The sequence below is a fragment of the Panthera pardus genome, unplaced genomic scaffold (genome assembly GCF_024362965.1).
Source record: "Panthera pardus isolate Hobbes unplaced genomic scaffold, ASM2436296v1 HiC_scaffold_27, whole genome shotgun sequence".
Lineage (NCBI taxonomy): Eukaryota > Metazoa > Chordata > Mammalia > Carnivora > Felidae > Panthera > Panthera pardus.
In genome coordinates this window covers 68917010-68935755 of record NW_026526843.1, presented here as the reverse complement: position 1 = coordinate 68935755, position 18746 = coordinate 68917010, and the positions used below count along the sequence as shown (strand labels likewise).

General features: G+C 39.7%; 1 protein-coding gene across 1 annotated transcript; it reads left to right on the top strand.

Moving 5' to 3' along the window:
• Positions 1-2901: 2901 nt before the first annotated feature.
• Positions 2902-10882, top strand: AWAT1 (acyl-CoA wax alcohol acyltransferase 1). The gene is made up of 7 exons (XM_019428613.2): positions 2902-3101; positions 4050-4157; positions 4427-4497; positions 5371-5575; positions 6260-6431; positions 7984-8183; positions 8403-10882. The coding sequence occupies exons 1-7, from the start codon at positions 3026-3028 to the stop codon at positions 8555-8557; spliced, it is 987 nt and encodes a 328-aa protein (XP_019284158.1). The 5' UTR covers positions 2902-3025; the 3' UTR covers positions 8558-10882.
• Positions 10883-18746: the final 7864 nt, after the last annotated feature.

Here is an 18746-nt window from a genome sequence, read left to right as displayed (position 1 = left end):
CTTGAGTTTATTACATATTTCTCAATCAATGAATATAAAAAATACAACTATTATCATGTGGAAGTCCATAAATTTTAAACACTAAAGCAAGGGATGGGATTTGCTGCTAAAAGGAAAAATATATGAGGGCACCTGGGTGCATCTGACTTCAGCTCAGGTCATGATCTCGCAGTTTGTGAGTTTGAGCCCTGCATCATCGGGCTCTGTGCTGACAGCTCAGAGCCTGCTTCAGATTCTATGTGTCTCTGTCTTCCCCTCCCATGTTCATGCTCTGTTTCTCAATAATAAATGTTAAAAAATTATTTTAAAAAAGGAAAAATATATGTATGGATCAGCTCTGTAGCCTGAGTGTCTTCTCGACAGCTTACCTCCTTTTTCTCAGAAGCGATGAGAGGAAATGGAGGGGAAATGCACAAATTATTAAAAGTTAATCCAGGAGAAGACAATTCAGAAAGATGAGAGAATATGGAGAGGGAGTTGTTGTAGGCTCAGAAATTCTATTATGGAAAGACAGAATGCTAATCTCCCCTATATTGCCAGAGGCTAGTCCTCACCCTCTATCATAAGGATGTCAACACCTGTGTAGGGTGAGATGCTGTAATACCTGAATGCTATCATTTGCTCAAGGGCCAGGCTGCTATCCAATTAGCAGGAAGACTTGGAGTGGGGCAGGCCCTCCACGTCTTTTGCCAAACTGACGCAAAGGTCAGCAACTGTCTTTCCTTTCTCTCATTCTTCCTCTCCCTTTTTGTAATGTGTCCCTTGTCTTCTGTTTCTGCACAGCTTCTTGGCCTCCACTCAAGTCTCTAGGTTATACTACTCCACAGGACTTCTGTGATTTCATTATCCATAAAAAATGATCCTGATCACAAATAAGATACTGATCATTCATTCAATACTAAGGGCCTTAGGGGCAGAGGCAATGACAAATTAGATATAGTCCCTACCCCTTTAGAAGCATAGAGACTTCAGGTGTGAAAAACACAAAAAATAAAAACAAATCTACAACTCAATTTGCTTCATTGGGCATGAAGTTACAAAAAGGTAAGAGACAGAAGTCAGAGAGAGGAATGAAGGCTTCACTTCCCCCTTCCCATTTTAGCCTGTATTTGGGACTCACCTAGGGACGAGGCTCCACACCATCACCCCTGCTTAGGGGAGCTGGTGCTGAGGCTTGGAAGACTAGCTAACTCTAAGGAAGAACAGTCTTCAACAGTCCGATGGCATGGGGAAAAAAGAGGGTAGGAAGGAGGATTGTTCTGTATTAAAAGCAAATTTAGATCTTGCCAAAGGGCTCAAACTGGATGTCTGATCCAGTCCTTGAATCCAGATGTCAATCTGCAGGAAATACAGAGGAACACCATGAGTGTGCAGGAAACAAAGTCCACGCTGCGGGAAATTCTCTAGGTCATATGTGGGTTCTTGAAGAGGTAAATAACGTCAGGAAAAGAAAGGGATGGAGGGGGAAACTGTATATGAAAACAGACTTAAACTCTTCAAAAATGCTAAGGTCATAAAAAGAAAGACAAAGAAACTACCACGGATTGGAGGAGTCTAAGGAAACATGATCACTAAATGCAATGTGAGACCTAATGGAATCCTGGAACAGAAAATGGACATGAGTAGAAAAAATTAGCACAATTCTAATAAATTCTGGAGTTAATAGTAATGTACCAGTATTGATTTCTTAGCTGTGATATCGATACCATGGTTACATAAGATGTTAACATAAAAAGAAGCTGGGTGGAGGGTATAGGGGGCTCTCCACACTATCTTTGCAACTCTCCCATAAATCTAAAACTTTCCAAAATAAAAAGTTTTAAAAAAGAAAAATTTAAGGAACATATCAATTTTTTAATAGGCAAGATGAAGCCATAATCTTTAAGGAAGTATGTTTGGGTAATAAAACCATAGAAATGCAAAGAGAAGATCACGCTAAATGCCAGAATAATGGTTATTTTGGGAGGAGGAAGAGGTTTGTGATTGAAATGGAGCACATAAGAGGCTTCTGGGGTTTAGTTTTTTGATGTAGTGGTGGCTGCAAGGTATTTGTCTTATAATAATTTATTAAGCCATATATTTTTTAGGTAGTTTTCTGTATCTAAATTTTATTTTAAAATGAAAAATTAAAGAGAGAGAGAGACTTAAGAGACATAACATTCAAATATAATCAGTAAATATTGTTTGGATTCTGATTCAAATTAAACAACTGTAAAAAGATATTTGAATGTGGACCGGATATTAGGTATTATTCAAGATTTATGAAATTTGTTAAAGGTGATAGTGGCATCTCTCTGGAAGAAAACATTCATATTTTTGTATGCATAGTGAAGTATTTAGGGGTGAAATGACATGATATCTTAGAATTGCTTTAAGATATCCCAAGGCAAAAAAAGAATGGGGCAATAGATGAAACAAGTATGGCAAAATGTTCATAGTTCTTGAAGATGAGCAAAAAACATGAACACAAAGATAACAATTTGTTGCATTCTCCGGTTTTGTGTATATTTGGAAATTTTTGTAATAGAAAGTTAAAAAAGGGGACATCCCCAACCAGGCTGCCTCAGGGCAATAGTCTATCTCAACAAAAACCTAATCCCAGGTGCTCCTCACCCCACAACCCCCCAGAGCTCCATTCCCACCAGCCATCTCTCTGAGACCACAACCTCTATAATCTTCAAGTGGCCTGTGAAAGGTATTTCCCCTCTCTGGATCTCTGAGTCACTAGGACTAGATGACAGTCCTTCTTATCTTTCTTCATCCTGATGTCTTAATAATCTCAGGAATGAGTCAAAGGGCAAATGGCCAGGGCCCAGGGCTCAAACCTGATAGGGCAGGCCTTGATACTCCAAAGCCTACCCCCTGCAGTGGGTCGTAGGTGTGGGGCAGGACAAGGAAGGGAGAAGGTAGGTAGAAATCCTTCTGGTCATATGCATTCCTTATCAAGCGAGCTTCCAGAGGCTGGTGGCACCATTGGCTGGAAGAGTGTTCTGGGATCTTTGTCTTCCTCAGGCTCCTGACCATCATGCCTTATTTCAAACAGCCTAAGCACCTCCAGAGTCTGATGCTTCTGCAATGGCCCTTGAGCTACCTTGCCATGTGTGAGTACTGATCCAAGACTTCACGGCAAGAAGCCAGAGTGAGAGGCCAGGGCCAGGTCTGGGGTGAATTTCATGTTCATGGGAAGTCTCACCTCTAACCTGTGATCATCTCAGATGGTACCACAGAGTAAAGCCAAGGAGTCTTGAGTTCCACGAGTGCCCTGGAGAAGGAAGACATAGAGCCACAGGAGACAGAACAGGCAGAGGGGTAGAACAGGATCATGATGGATACGAGTAGACGCAGCTAATTTTAGCCACTTCTTAACCCTATCTGGAGAAGGGAAATAAAGCCCACGAATAGGCATATGATGTGTCCATGATCATAAGGAAGCATGGGTAGTGGGACAGAGAAAGCATTAGAATTACAGACTTGGAGGAATATAGCCTGTGTTTAAACCATAGAGTTTTCCATTCTTGGGAGTGGGGGTGGTAGTGTGTGGGGAGATGCTGATAATGGAAGGAATGGTGAATGGGCAAGAGGACAGGAATGATGAATGGGAAACAGTAGAGGGATGCAGATGCTGAGTGGGCAGGGTGTGGGGAGATATGGATAGTATATGGGCAAGGAAGGATGACGGTTTAACAAGGGTTCAGGGATAATGGATAGCAAAGGATACAGGAGACAAGAAGGAAAAGATGGTGGATTAAATGGGTGCAGGAGGTAGGGGAAGCGGGTGGCAGGCAGGGAGCAAGAGTAGAGGAATGGTAAGTGGGCAAGGAAGCAAGTGGACAGGGATGATAGGGAAGTAGACAAATAGGGCTGGTGTTTGGCACATGATAAAGGAAATGTCTGAAGAACAAGTAGACATGGATACCAGATGGCCAGGAGTTGGACTGTGCAGAAGGCCAGGACCAGGGGTTTGGGTAGTTTGGAGGGTTCTTAATGGGGATGCATGTGGTCAAGTTCTGCCAGCAGCACAAATTTGGTCTGACCTGCTTCCTCATCAGTTTGGATCTTGCAGCCATTTTTCATTTACCTGCTATTTACATCCTTGTGGCCACTACCAGTGCTTTACTTTGTCTGGTTTTTCCTGGACTGGAAGACCCCAGAGCAAGGTAAGACTCATGGACCTAGAAAGCACAGGGCCTATGAATGTTCCACCCTAACCTGTTACCAGGGAGTCCCACTCAACATGCCACAGGCCTCTTATCCAAGTTCTCAGAGCCACAGGAGCTGGGCCAGCCAGGACCATCTTGGGGTCTCTTCCTTTTCCACCTGTCTAGCAGAGCCATGGTCTCTCCATGCTGTTAGGAAAGCCCTGGATGACCAGGAGGGATGGGGTTAGCAAGACAGACACCATCCCTTACTGATATTTCTCTCTCAGGTGGAAGGCGTTCAGCTTGGGTAAGGAACTGGTATGCTTGGACCCATATCAAGGACTATTTCCCCATTACGGTAAGTGTCTTTTCTGAAGCATCCCCACAGTTCCCAAAATACTGGGCATTTATGCCAAATAACTAGGGTTGTCCATAAGGAAAATAAGCATACCAGAGAAATTTCCATGCAGGCTAGACATTCTTCAGGACTCAACATTGCTACTGGGTACTCGCTACTCCCCTAGCATACTTTGGACACCCTTGGCATGACCTACCAGATAGCACAGGCAGAAATGCAAAAAACAGTTCAGTTTTACAAATATTGATTGAAAGCCTACTCTGTACCACATGTCTAGAGTACAGAGAAGTGAGTAGGATACAATCTGCCATCAAGGTGCTCACATCTAATGAGGACAGACATGTATTTATGGTTTGGTACAAGGTACACAAGTAGTTCAGATGAGGGGTAAGAAAAAGCTTCACAGACATGGTGATATTCAAGCAGGGTTTTCAAAGTTCAATAGAAGTTACTTGGGCAGAAACTGGAAGGGGGCTGGGAAGAGAAAATATCAGGAAGAGGTTCTAGAAATGTACTGCTATGCTGATCCTCTGAGCATTCTTTGGAGTAGACAACAAACACTGCCTCAATTTTTAGAGCAGAGCTTTCTGACTTTTTCACATAGCAGCACTCAGACAAAATGATACCATGCATGAAGTGCACTGAGATAAATGGCCGAAGGTACTTGCAGCTGTAGGCAAGAGGCTCAGCAGTTCTAGCTGCCATAGATCGTGCTTGGTTTCCAGGGGCTGAGGAGACCAATATCTTGGCCCCTGAAACCCACTCATGGCCTATCTGTTGAAAAGCTCTGATTTAGAGAGTGCCCTGATCCCTGAAGTGTCTTCACTTGTGCTTCTTCATGTGATCTCATTTCATTTCTTTCCATGGCTGCAGATCCAGAAGACAAAAGATCTGTCACCTGAGCACAACTACCTCATGGGAGTTCACCCTCATGGCCTTTTGACCTTTGGAGCCTTCTGCAATTTCTGCACTGAGGCCACAGGCTTCTCGAAGATCTTCCCAGGCATCACTCCCCACTTAGCCACACTGTCTTGGTTCTTCAAGATCCCATTTGTTAGGGAGTACCTCATGGCCAAAGGTACTTCTGACCATACTTACTGGAGCTTCTGGCCCATTTCTCTGCTGAGAGATGTACCTTTTTAAGCCCCACCCCCACCTCTCAACCACATCTCACCCACTCCCATCATAGCATAGTAGTTAAAAGCGTGTCCTGGAGCTAAACAGTCTGGGTTTGAATCTTGGCTTTGCCACTAACTGTGTGGTCTTGGGTAAGCTACTGTACCCCTATTGGTCTCTGTTTCCTCATCTGTAAGGTGATATTGATGATAATAATCCAACCTCAGATGTGGTGTGATGCTATATGAGATAATACAAGTAAAGCTTTCAATATAGTGCCTGCCACAAGAGTATATGGTCAGTAAAGAATAACTTTTGCTATTTAGTGGCAATAGAGGACAAGAAAAGAGTAAGATTACATTTGGGATTCAGAAAGTCCTTCTGGTTATCCCTCTGGAAACCTTCCTACTATAGTTTTGACCCAGTGCCTCCTACGAAGTGGAAATATTGCCTCAAAGTGAAACATGTTGGGTTTTCCCACAGCCTTCATTTCTCCACACCCTTTGTCCCATCTCATTGACTCTCCTCATAGGACTCATAGGAACAGTGGGCAATCACAATGAGGAGTAAAGCAGAGGATGTTCCGTCTCAAGCATTTTCCCCTCTCCTTATTTTGCTCCTCTCTCTGCTCCTTGATTCTCTTTAGGTGTATGCTCTGTGAGTCAGCCAGCCATTGACTACCTGCTAAGCCATGGCACTGGCAACCTCGTGGGCATCGTAGTAGGAGGGGTGGGAGAGGCCCTACAAAGTGTGCCCAACACCACCACCCTCATCCTCCGGAAGCGCAAGGGATTTGTGCGCACAGCCCTCCAGCATGGGTAGGTGTTTCTCCCAGGGCAGTGGGGGTGGCTTTCTCTGAGCAGTATGACCTGTTCGGTGATGCCAAGATGAATCAGATCTGAGTCTTGCCCTCATGGAACTTACTAGTGCATAGGGGAGACAGGCATAGAATTTTAAAAAGGTTTACATCATCCCCTCCTTCTGACCTAGCTGGACCAATTCTCAGGAAACCAAATCAGAAACCCAGATTCATTATCAGGGGGCTTGGCTAGGGCTCCCCTAGTATACAGCTGATGCCCACATCATCTCTATCAATATTGACACCTACATCTGTTTGTTATTGGTAAGTGCAGGGGGCAGAGCACTATGGTGAGTACGTGCATAATATCTGAAGTCAGGGGGCCTGATTTGAAATCCTGGCTCCAAAACTTACTGTGCAGTCTGAGACAGGTTACTTAACCATTCTGAATCTTGGTGTTTTCGTTTTCATAATGTGGCTACTAATAATTGTACCTACTCCATAGGGTTATTGTGGGGAGTCATCCACCTAAAACACCTACATGTGTCTGGCACACAGTAAGTGGTGGATAATTATTAGCCACTCTGACATAGGGATAAAGAGAGGAGATAAAGAACAGGTGCCCAAAGCTGGAGCTGTGGGGTGTACCATCAGGTCAAGGGGCCAGCCCACTGGACACAAGGACAATTGCCCTATTGCAGACTCAGGGAAAAGGGAAGTAGTTCTTCTAGGGACCTTGCCTGAGTGGCCTGTTTATCAGTTTGGGGCATAATGTAGGGGAGAGAGTTCTAAGCTGGAAGGAAAGAATCCCGGGTTCTAGTCCAGGTCCTGACCCTCACTCACTGCCTGAGTGCCCTTTCCCCTTCAGAACCTGGGTTTCTGGATCTGTAAGGTAAAGAAAATAAGCCCCCTACTGTGCCCTGCACATTCTCTGCTGTGAGGAACCAGTAAGGTAACATACATCAGAGTGCTGAGAGATTGTTACTAATAACTCACAAAGATTTGTATAAGACAGACTGTGCTCTCTTTACTCTTCTCTCACAGGAAGAGGTAAGGAGCCTGATTCTGTATCTAGAGCACTGTCAGGGTGGATTTGGATGGCTTGAGAGGAAAACAACTTTTCTCTGCTCTAATCTCAAGGGCAGAATACCTTATGAATAGTCCCTGTGGGTGAGGGGCATATCATATATATGCATTTGTTCAATATCATCATCATCTTCTCTATGCTTCCTACCAGTAGAAACAGAGTCAGATATTTCCCTACAGGACACCTCCTGGAAGCTTTTCTTTACATGATGTGGGTTTCTGGGGATCTCTGCCCAAACCCCTCATCCTTCCCTACACCCGCATATCTTGCCCTTGTGATCCTGGCCCAGAGATAGCATTCTCACTGGCCTTGAAAATTTCAAGACAAGAGATAAGTAACTACGGGAGTCTTGTTTAGTGCAAGAAGAAATGCTTTATGTCACAGGGATTTTATATAGATGGGAGTCTGGCCAGGAGCAAATGTTCTTCCTGGGCAGTTCTCACCCTAGCCTGTGTTTGAGAAATAAATTGAGGTTTTCCTTCAGGGCTCATCTGGTCCCCACATTCACTTTTGGAGAAACTGAGGTATATGATCAGGTGCTATTCCATAAGGACAGCTGGATGCACAAGTTCCAGAGCTGCTTCCGCAGTATCTTTGGTTTCTATTTTTGTGTCTTCTATGGACGAGGCTTCCGCCAAGGCTCCACCGGGCTCCTGCCATACTCGCTGCCTATCGTCACTGTGGGTGAGTGCTGCTCTCAGCCCCAAGGCCACCTCAGCTCTTTATTGACTTCAGCTTCAGCCCTCCCCACCCCACCCCCCACCAAAGAAAAGGGCAGCAAAGAGGGAGAATCTGGGAGCTAAGTTGGCATGTGAGAGGATCCTGCCCAGGGAAGGAGAAGGAGGTTAAAGAAAGAGAAGATTCTAACACTTTCCCCTTCTCTTTTCCCATCTATCTTGGCAGTTGGGGAGCCTCTACCACTGCCTAAAATAGAAAAACCAAGCCAGGAAATGGTGGGAAAATACCACACACTCTATATGGATGCCCTGTGCAAACTGTTTGACCAGCATAAGACCCAGTATGGCTGTTCAGAGAACCAAAAGCTGCTTTTCCTGTGACTGAATGGACTGCATGGTCAAGAGCATGTGCCTTGGAGAAGAGACTCATTTGCTGCTAACCAAAAGGGGGAGAAAAGGAGATAAGGGAAGGCAATGTGTGGTAGGGGACGGCATTAGGTATTCCTTCCTTGCCCCAAAGCCCTTATAGTTGCTGTCCTGAGGTGCTTCACTCAGTATTTCTGCAAAAGGAGGCATCCTGAGGCCCCTCAGGTCCAGCCACAGGCACAGGCAATCTTCCTACTTCTCCCCGTACTGGCTTTCCTCCCTGAGCCCAACCCCCAAGGTCCTGAAGGACTGAAATGAAAGCCAAACAACCTGAGTAGCCACCTCTCTTGTTGTTGTTGTTATTTTGTCATAATGCATTTTCTCATTGGGAATTTTTGCATACCATAAATTTAACCTGTTTAAAGTGTAAAATTCAGTGGTATTTAGTATATTCACAGAGTTGTGCAACCACTACCACTAATTTTAGAACATTTTTTCAGCACCCCTAATAAGAAATCCGGTACACATTAGCAGTCACTCCCCATTCCCCTATCTCCCCCAGCCCCTGGCGACCACTAATCTACTTTCCATCTCTACCAATTTGCCATTTCTGGACGTTTCATATAAAGAGAATAATAGACTATGTGGGTTTTTAGGACTGGTTTCTTTCTTTTAGCATGTTTCTAAGATTCTCCCATGTTGTAGCATGTATCAGTACTTCACTCTATTTAGAGCTGAATAATATTTCATCGCACATATACACAGCAGTTTTTATTCATTCACCAGTTGATGGAGTTTTGGGTTGTTTCCACTTTTTGCCTACTATGGATAACACTGCTATAAACATTCATGTACAGGTTTTTGTGTGGTAATCGGCTATCTCCAAATATAAAGGCTTACCTTATCTCCACACCAATAAGCTAACAAGCATGCCTTTCAGATAACTCAAAAGCAACTTACTCAGGATTACTTTTCATTTGGCAGAGGCATTTCACATAGGTCACCTTGTCCTCATGTTGGTCCTCTAACACGATAATCCCAAGGTATTTGCTACCATCCTAAGAGTATACTCTGGGGAATCCACTTTATATTTTAAAGTCTTACTAAGTTCTGTTTAAATGTTTTTTTAAGCTGTATTCTGAGAATTTTGGAAGAGTAAATAAAAATACAGATGTCTTTTCCTTCACAAGGCAACCAACAAAAGACACACTTAAAAACACAGCAAAGGTACACATCTGAAACTAACATAGTATTATAGTATTCTATTATAGTATTGACTATACTAAAAAAAAATATCAAAGGAACAAAAGTTAAAAGACCATTTAGAAGCCCATACAACTTAATATCAAAAAATCAAATAATATGATTTTAAAGTGGGCAACGGACTTAAATAGACATTTTTCCAAAGAAGAGACATCCAAATGGCCAACAGCTACATAAAAAGATGCTCAACATCACTAATCATCAAGGAAATGCAAATAAAAACCACAATGAGATATTACTTCATACCTGTTAGAATGACTACTATCAAAAAGAAAAAAGATAAGTGTTGGCAAGGATTTGGAGAAAAACGAATCTTCTTGCACTATTGATGGGAATGTAAATTGGTGCAGCCACTGTGGAAAATTGTATGGAGGGTCCTCAAAAAATTAAAAGTAGAGCTATCTTGTGATTCAGGAATCCTACATCTGGGTATACATAGGAAGTGAAATAATTATCTTGAAGAGATATCTGCACCCCCATATTCTGTGCATCATTATTCACAATAGCCAAGACATGGAAACAGCCTAAGTGTCCATTGAGAGATGAACGGATAAATAAGATGTGGAATATAATAGAATATTATTCATCAAAAAAAGAAGGAAATCCTGCCATTTGCAACAACATGCATGGACCCTGAAAGCATTATACTAAGTGGAGTAAGTCAGACAGAAAAAGACAAAAGCAGTATGATCTCACTTATATGTAGGGGAAAAAAAGCCAAACTCATAAAAACAGTGTATTGAATGGTGATTTCCAGGGCCTGAAGAATGGGGAAAATGGGGAGATAGTGGTGAATGAATACAAACTTCCAGTTATAAGATGAATAAGTTCTGGGAACCTAATGTACAGCATGGTGATTATAATTAATAATAATGTATTATATACTGGAAAATTGTTAAGAAAGTAGATCTTAAATGTTCTCACCAAAAAAAAAATTATGATTATGTGAGGTGATGGATGTGTTAACTAACCTCATTGTTATCATGTTGCAATATATATGTGTATCAAATGTTGTACACCTTAAACTTACACAATGTCAGTTATATACCAATAAACTGAAAAAAAGGGGAAATTTTAGATCAGGCTTTTTTTCTTTCCTTAATCCTTAAATATTCAGCTTTGGTGGGGTCCCAAGCAATTCTCTTCAGTCTGAAATATATATTTCTAACCCAGTTTCGCTCATAAGTTATTTCCCTCAAAACCAATATATCCAACTTAACAGTCTTTAACAAACATTTTAACATCAACATACCCAATGGCAGGTGAAACACCTTCCCCTTCCTATTCTCACGTTTTATTGCCAAGTCCTATTAATTTTACCACCTTAATATTAATCCAACATGCTCTCTTCTCTTCTCCACTGTCACAACCTAGTCAAAGCCCTCACCAACATCCTTAGACAATGCCATTCCTTCTACTAAAGTCCTCTCTAATCAATCCATTCATCACACTGGTGCCAGAGTGCTCTTACTAATGTGTAACACTGACTTGTTAGTCCTCTGCTTAAAAGCCTTTTTTGTTCATACAGTGCTTCTCCCAGCATATCCTGAATTATGTTCTGGGTACCATTAATGTCCCATCAAAGTTAATTAATATTGCACAGAAAAAATTATTAGGTGGTTAAATAACTGTGGGATGCTAGATTAAACAGAGTTAGATGTATTTACTGAATTATTTTCAGAATCTTCACTACACTAATGGGCATTGCGACTATCCAACAGGGAGTATCTAACATTCCCAAACAATAGAACACTTGTTTCAAATAATACCTATTACCATCTCATGGAACATTTAGGGCTTCTCTAAATACGATCTTGCAAATGTTGGTCTACAAGATAAAGTTCAGACACCTTGGCATGGCAGAGAAGGCTGCTAGTAATATAAAGTGGCTGATTTGATTTTGGAGTCTATCAGATTGGGAGAAGCCTTGGTAGGAGCCATTAGGGCTAACCAAATGGGTGAAAACCTCATAAGGGGTGACCCATAGGTAACTGAATAAAAGGAATTGGATTTGAATGGTTCTCATCTGTTTGGGTTGTCCAGGAAGAGCAAACTACAGCAGAATTTTTCCAGAAAAGAGTCTCAAGGGCACACATGAGAGTGAGGCTATACCTTAAAAAAGTAAACAAACAAAACACAGAGATTCAAGTTTAAGCCTTTGCTTTCTTATTAGCATCAGCCACTTGCTTCCTAAAATTTCAGTCCTCCCATATATTTTCTTCTCACCTTCAGCCTCCACCCCACAATGCAATCTCTTTTTCTCCCTATCTCTCCTTCTCCCTCCCTGAATATTTTTGAGATACTCTAATAATCTAAACTTTTGCTCCTCACTCTGGATGCCAGTAACTTTGTAGGAGGTGAACATACATATTCATCTTTTAAGCCCACATCAAATATCATCTTCTCAGTGAAGCCTTCACCAGGCACAATTAATAACCCCTTTCTCCATTCTTCCATAGCCTTTTGTTGGCTCTACGACAGAACTCAATTTTGTCAGTCTTTACTCAATGGCTAACCCCATCAAGGGTGTAGACAAGATAAAAGATGAATACAATGATATTTAACTATAGTCTCTTTATCACATCTATCCATCAATCCATCTTGTTTTTAGGCACTTCAAAGTAGCAGACAGTAGTATACCTTGCCCAAAAATACTTCAGCTTGCATATCATTAGGTAGAGTTAATATTTGTTTACAGTCTTATTTTTTTAGGTAAAGTTTACATACAGTTAATGCACAAATTATAAGTGTGCCATTTTATGGGTTTTGACAAACACATACATGTACATAATCTAAACCTCTATCAAAACATAGAACATTACCATTATGCAAAAAGTTCCTTCATGCTTCATCCCTATCAATACTTGCCCTAAGCCACCGCCCAGGCAACTTTTCACCCTATATATTAGTTTTTCCTGTCCTAGACTTTCATATAAATGGAGTCATACTGTATAAATTCTTTGTGTCTGGCTTTTTCATACAGCATAATATTTTTGAGATCCATCTATACTGTTGTATGTATCTGTGGTTCATTCATTGTTATCACTATCTAGTTTAAGTGGACTTCAGTCTGTTTATCCATTCTTCTGTCAATGGGTGCCTGAACTATTTCCATTTGGGGGCAATTATAAACAAAGCTGCCATTCTGTACTACTATAAAGTTACTCTTTGTTCTCTCTTTCCATTCCACACTCTTTGGAAAGAAGTCTATGCACACACAGCCCACACTTAAGGAGTGGGGAGTTATGCTTCCTTTCCTTGAGGGTGGAGAACCTAAATAAATTATTTGGAATTATTCTGTACTAGAGATTTGTCTCTAGCAATTAAAAAAATTATGAAGTCAAATTTATCAAATTTTTGTATGGTTGTTGTTTTCTGAATCCTAAGAAAACTTTTTGTATCCCATGGGGATATCTTTGTTTGTCCATATCTTCTGATCCAAATGCGGTGCTTTTGCACTAATACAAAATGAGTTTTTACAGATGGCTAACAGACATATGAAAAGATGTTCAACATCACTCATCATCAGGGAAATACAAATCAAAACTACAGTGAGATATCACTCATACCAGTCAGAATGGCTAAAATTAACAACACAGGAAACAACAGATGTTGGCAAGGATGTGGAGAAAAGGTAACCCTCTTACACTGTTAGTGGGAATGCTAACTGGTGCAGCTACTCTGGAAAACAGGATGGAGGTTCCTCAAAAAGTTAAAAATAGAACTATCCTATGATCCAATAATTGCACTACTAGGTATTTACCCAAAGGATACAAAAATACAGATTCGAAGGGATACATGCACCCAGATGTTTATAGCAGCATTATCAGCAATAGCCAAAATATGGAAAGAAATCAACTGTCCATCAGTTTTGTAACTGAGCTTTTTTAGAAAGGAGTTTCATTTCTTACAAAAGTTTACTAGGGGAGAGGCACCTGGGTGGCTCAGTTGGTTGAGCATCTGACTCTTGATTTCAGATCAGGTCATGATCTCATGGTTCCTGAGATCAAACCCCAAGTTGAGTTCTGTGCTGGCAGCACAGAGGCTGCTTGGGATTCTCTCTCCCTCTCTCTCTGCCTCTCCCCTGTTCATGCTCTATCTCTTTCAAAATAAATAAAAATATTTAAAAATTTTTACTAGGGGAAAACAAGCTTTTAAATCAGAAATAAGCCAAACAATATGTAACAGACTGACAGTATCTTACCCAATACCCATTATCTCAATCTTCCTTACTCAGAGAACCCCAATTTTATTTGGGGCAGCAATAAACCCAACTTCCCAAATACACAGCTCAGAGTGGCCATATGACATAGCTCTAGACAATGAGATTTAAGCAGAAATCTACAGAGGGCAGGGGGAGTCTAAAAGGGCCATTGTTTTCCTAATAAAGAAAAATAATTTAGTTTATTAGATCCTTTAGGCTTTGCCTTATGCTTTTACCCCTTTCTTCCTGTGTAGAACACAAAGTGCTTAGAAACTGAGCAACCGTTTTACAACCATAAAGGCATAAAACACACAATACAAAGATTGTGAAGCACAAAGCCTTAAGCATTATCTTGAGCAACTGGACCCGCCCTTGGGCTGCCTACTTTGGATTTTTTGTTGTTAAAAAAAAAAAAACACCTATTTTGCTTAACCACCACAAAAGCCTTTCTGTTGCATGCAGTCAAATGCAGTCCTGATACACTCTACTTCAAAAGGAAAAGGTTTGCAGGGAAAGTATTTTAACTTTTATTAGGAGAATGAGGAAAAGTCTTTTGATTTGAAAAGCAATGGGATTTCCTGCAAAAAGAAAAGTATTTTTCTTGTCTTGTTCTGTATCTGCCCATGGTGGAGAGCAAGATATCTAGGAAAGCAGGAAACACAAGCTAACTCCTGCCCTCTGATGAAATGGGATCAAGATCTTAGATTTTGTTTACTAAAATGTGTCATGACATAATAGGTTCTTGAGATGTACCTCAAGAAAAAAGAAAAGAAAAAAAAAACTTCTTGGTCAACAAGCTTGATAGATATTGAATGTAGAACCCCTTCCTCTTAGAAATTCACAGTAGGCATTATCATGTTAAAAGCTCTGAATAAATCCTGTAGTAAACAAATTGCCTTAACATTGTTTGACTCAACCCCTTAATAAGCTATTTTTTTAATTGAAGTATAGTTGATATACAGTATTATATTAGTTTCAGGTGTACAACATAGTGATTCAATAATTCCACACATTACACGATGCTCACCACAATCAGTATAGTTACCATCTGTCACTATACAAAATTATTGGCTATATTCCTTATGCTGTGCTTCTCATCCCTGTAATGTGTTTATTTTATAACTGGAAATTTGTACCTCTTAATCCCCTTCATCTGTTTCACCTATTCCCCATCCCCCTCCTTCCTGGTAATCACCAGTTTGTGCTCTGTATTTGCTAATTTCTTCTTCTTTTTTTTTTTAGACTCTATATATAGCGAAATAGTACGGTATTTGTCTTATTCTGAGCTATTTCACTTAGCATAATATACTCTAGGTCCATCCTAGAGTATAGTCACAAATGGCAAGATTTCACTCTTGTTTATGGCTGAGTAATATTCCATTGTATACATCGACCACATCTTCATTCATCTGTCAATGGACACTTAGGTTGCTCCCATATCTGGGCTATTGTAAATAATGCGATAAACATAAGGGTGCATATATCTTTTCTAATTAATGTTTTTGTTTTCTTTGGGTAAATACCCACTAGTGGAATTACTGGGTCAAATAATATTTCTATTTTTAATTCTTTGAGGAACCATCATACTGTTTTCCGTAGTGGCTGCATCAATTGATATTCCCACCAACTGTGCACAAGGGTTCCCTTTTCCCCACATCCTGGCCAACACTTGTTATTTCTTGTCCTTTTTCTCCCTGCTTTGAGTATAATTGATATACAATGTTACATTAGTTTCAGGTGTACAACATTTCCTGTCTTTTTGATACTAGCCATTCTGACAAGTGTGAGGTGATATCTCATTGTGGTTTTGATTTGCATTTCCCTGATGATGAGTGATGTTGAGCATCGTTTCATGTGTCTGTTAGCCATCAGAATGTCTTCTTTGGAAAAGTGTTTATTCATGTCTTCTGTCCATTTTTTAATTGGATTACTTGTTTTTTGGGTGTTGAGTTTTACAAGTTCTTTATATATTTTGATATTAGTCCCTTATTGGCTATATAACTTGCAAATATCTCCTCCCAATCACTTGGTTGCCTTTTCATTTTGTTGATAGTTTCCTTCACTGTGTAGAAGCTTTTTAGTGTGATGTAGTCCCATTTGGTTTTTTTTTGTTTTTTTTTTTTGCTTTTGTTTCCCTTGCCTCCGAAGACCCAGAAAAATGTTGCTAAGGCCGTTGTCCAACAGATCACTGCCTATGTTTCTTCTAGGAGTTTTGTGCTTTCAGGTCTTACATTTAGTTCTTTAATCCATTTTGTGTTTATTTTGTGTATGGTGTAAGAAAGTGGTCCAGTTTCATTCTTTTCCATGCAGCTGTCAATTTCCCATTTATTGAAGAAACTGTCTTTTCACCTATGTCATAGATTAATTGATCATATAAGTTTGGGTTTATTTCTGGGCTCTCTATCCTGTTCCTTTGATCTATGTGTTTATTTTTCTGCCAGTAACATACTGTTTCGATTACTACAGATTTGTAATATTTTTTGAAATCTGGGATTGTGACACCTCCAGCTTTGTTCTTTTTTCTCAAAATTGCTTTGGCTATTCAGGATCTTTTGTGGTTCCATACAAATTTTAGGAGTATTTGTTTTAGTTCTGGGAAAAATGCTATTGGTATTTTGATAGGGATTGCATTGAACCTGTAGATTGCTTTGGATAGTATGGACATTTGAACAATATTAATTTTTCCAACCACGTTCATGACACGTCTTTCCATTTATGTCATCTTCAATTTATTTCATCAATGTCGTATAGTTTTCAGAGTGCAGGTCTTTCACCCACTTGGCTAAATTTGTTCCTAGATATTTTATTCTCTTTGGTGCAATTGTAAATGGGGTTGTTGTTTTAATTTCTCTTCATGTTACTTCATTATTAGTATATAGAAATGCAAGTGATTTTTGTATATTCATTTTGTATCCTGCAACTTTGCTGAATTCATTTTTTAGTACTAATAGTTTTTTGGTGGAGTCTTGGATTTTCTATATATGGTACCATGTAATCTGCAAATGGTGACAGTTTTACTTCTTCCTTTCTGATTTGGATGCCTTTTATTTCTTTTCTTTCTCCGTTTACTGTGGCTAGGACTGGCAGTACTATATTGAATAAAAATGGAATAAGTGGACATCTTTATCTTGTTTGAGGAAACGTTTTCAGTATTTTACCATTGAGTATGATGTTAGCTATGGGTTTTTCATATATGGCCTTTATTATCTTGAAGTATGTTCCCTCTAAATCCACTTTTTTGAGAGTTTTTATTATGAATGAATATTGAATTTTGTCAGATGATTTTTTGCATCTACTGATATGATCATATGGTTTTTATTGTTCATTTTGTTAATGTGGTTTTTCATGCTGTCTGATTTGTGGATATTCAACCATCACTGGAATAAAGATCACTTGATCATAGTGAATGATCTTTTTCATATGTTTTTGAATTCAGTTTGCTAATATTTGTTGAGGAGTTTTGTATCTATGTTCATGAGGATTATTGGCTTTTAGTGGCTTTTCTGTGTGTTTGTGTGTAGTGTCATTGTCTGGTTTGGGTATGAGGGTAATGCTGTCCTCATAGGATGAATTTTGAAGTTTTCCTTCCTCTTTATTTTTTGGAATAGTTTGAGAATGATAGGTATTAACTCTTTCATAAATTTTTGGTAGAATTCACCTGTGAAGCCATCTGGTCCTGGAATTTTATTAGTTGGGAATTTTTTTTATTGCAATTCAATTTCATTACTAGTAAACAGTCTATTCAGATTTTCTATTTCTTCCTGATTCACTCTTAGAAGACTGTATGTTTCTAGAAATTTTTCCATTTCTTCTAGGTTGTCCAATTTGTTGGCATATAATTTTTCATAGTAGTCTCTTATAATCCTTGTATTTCTATGGTGTCAGGTGTTACTTCTCTTTTATTTCTTTTTTTAATTTTTTAATTTTAATTCTAGTTAGTTCACTTACAACATTATATTAGTTTCAGATGTACAATATAGTGATTCAACAATTCCACATATCACCCCGTGCACATCATAGCAAGTACACTCCTTAACCCCCATCACCTATTTAACCCATCCTCACACTCATCTCCCCTCTGGTATCCATCAGTTTGTTCTCTATAGTTAAAAGTTTGTTTTAGGGCACCTGGGTGGCTCAGTCAGTTAAGCATCTGACTTTAGCTCAGGTCATGATCTCACAGTTTGTGGGTTCGAGCCCTGCCTTGGGTTCTGCGCTGACAGCTCAGAGCCTAAAGTCTGCTTTAGATTCTGTTTCTTTCTCTCTGCCCCTCCCCTGCTTGTGTTCTTTCTTTCTCTCTCTCTCTCAAAAATAAATAAGCATTTTAAAAAAGGGTCTGTTTCTTGGTTTGTCCCTCTCTTTCTCTCCCCTTTGTTCATCTGTTTTGTTTCTTAAATTCCACATATGAATGAAATCTTATAGTATTTGTCTTTCTCTGACCGAGTTATTTCACTTAGCATTATACACTCTAGCTCCATCCATGGCGTTACAAATAGTACTTCTCTTTTATTTCTGATTTTATTTGAGTCATTTTTTTTTCTTGATGAATCTGGCTAAATGTATATTGATTTTCTTTATCTTTTCAAAGAACCACCTCCTAGTTTTGTTATTGTATTTTTAAGTCTATTTTATCTACTTTTACTCTAATATTTATAATTTCTTTCCTTCTGCTAACTTTAGAGTTTGTTCTTTTTTTCCTAGTTCCTTTAAGTGTAAGTTTATGTTGTTTATTTTGAG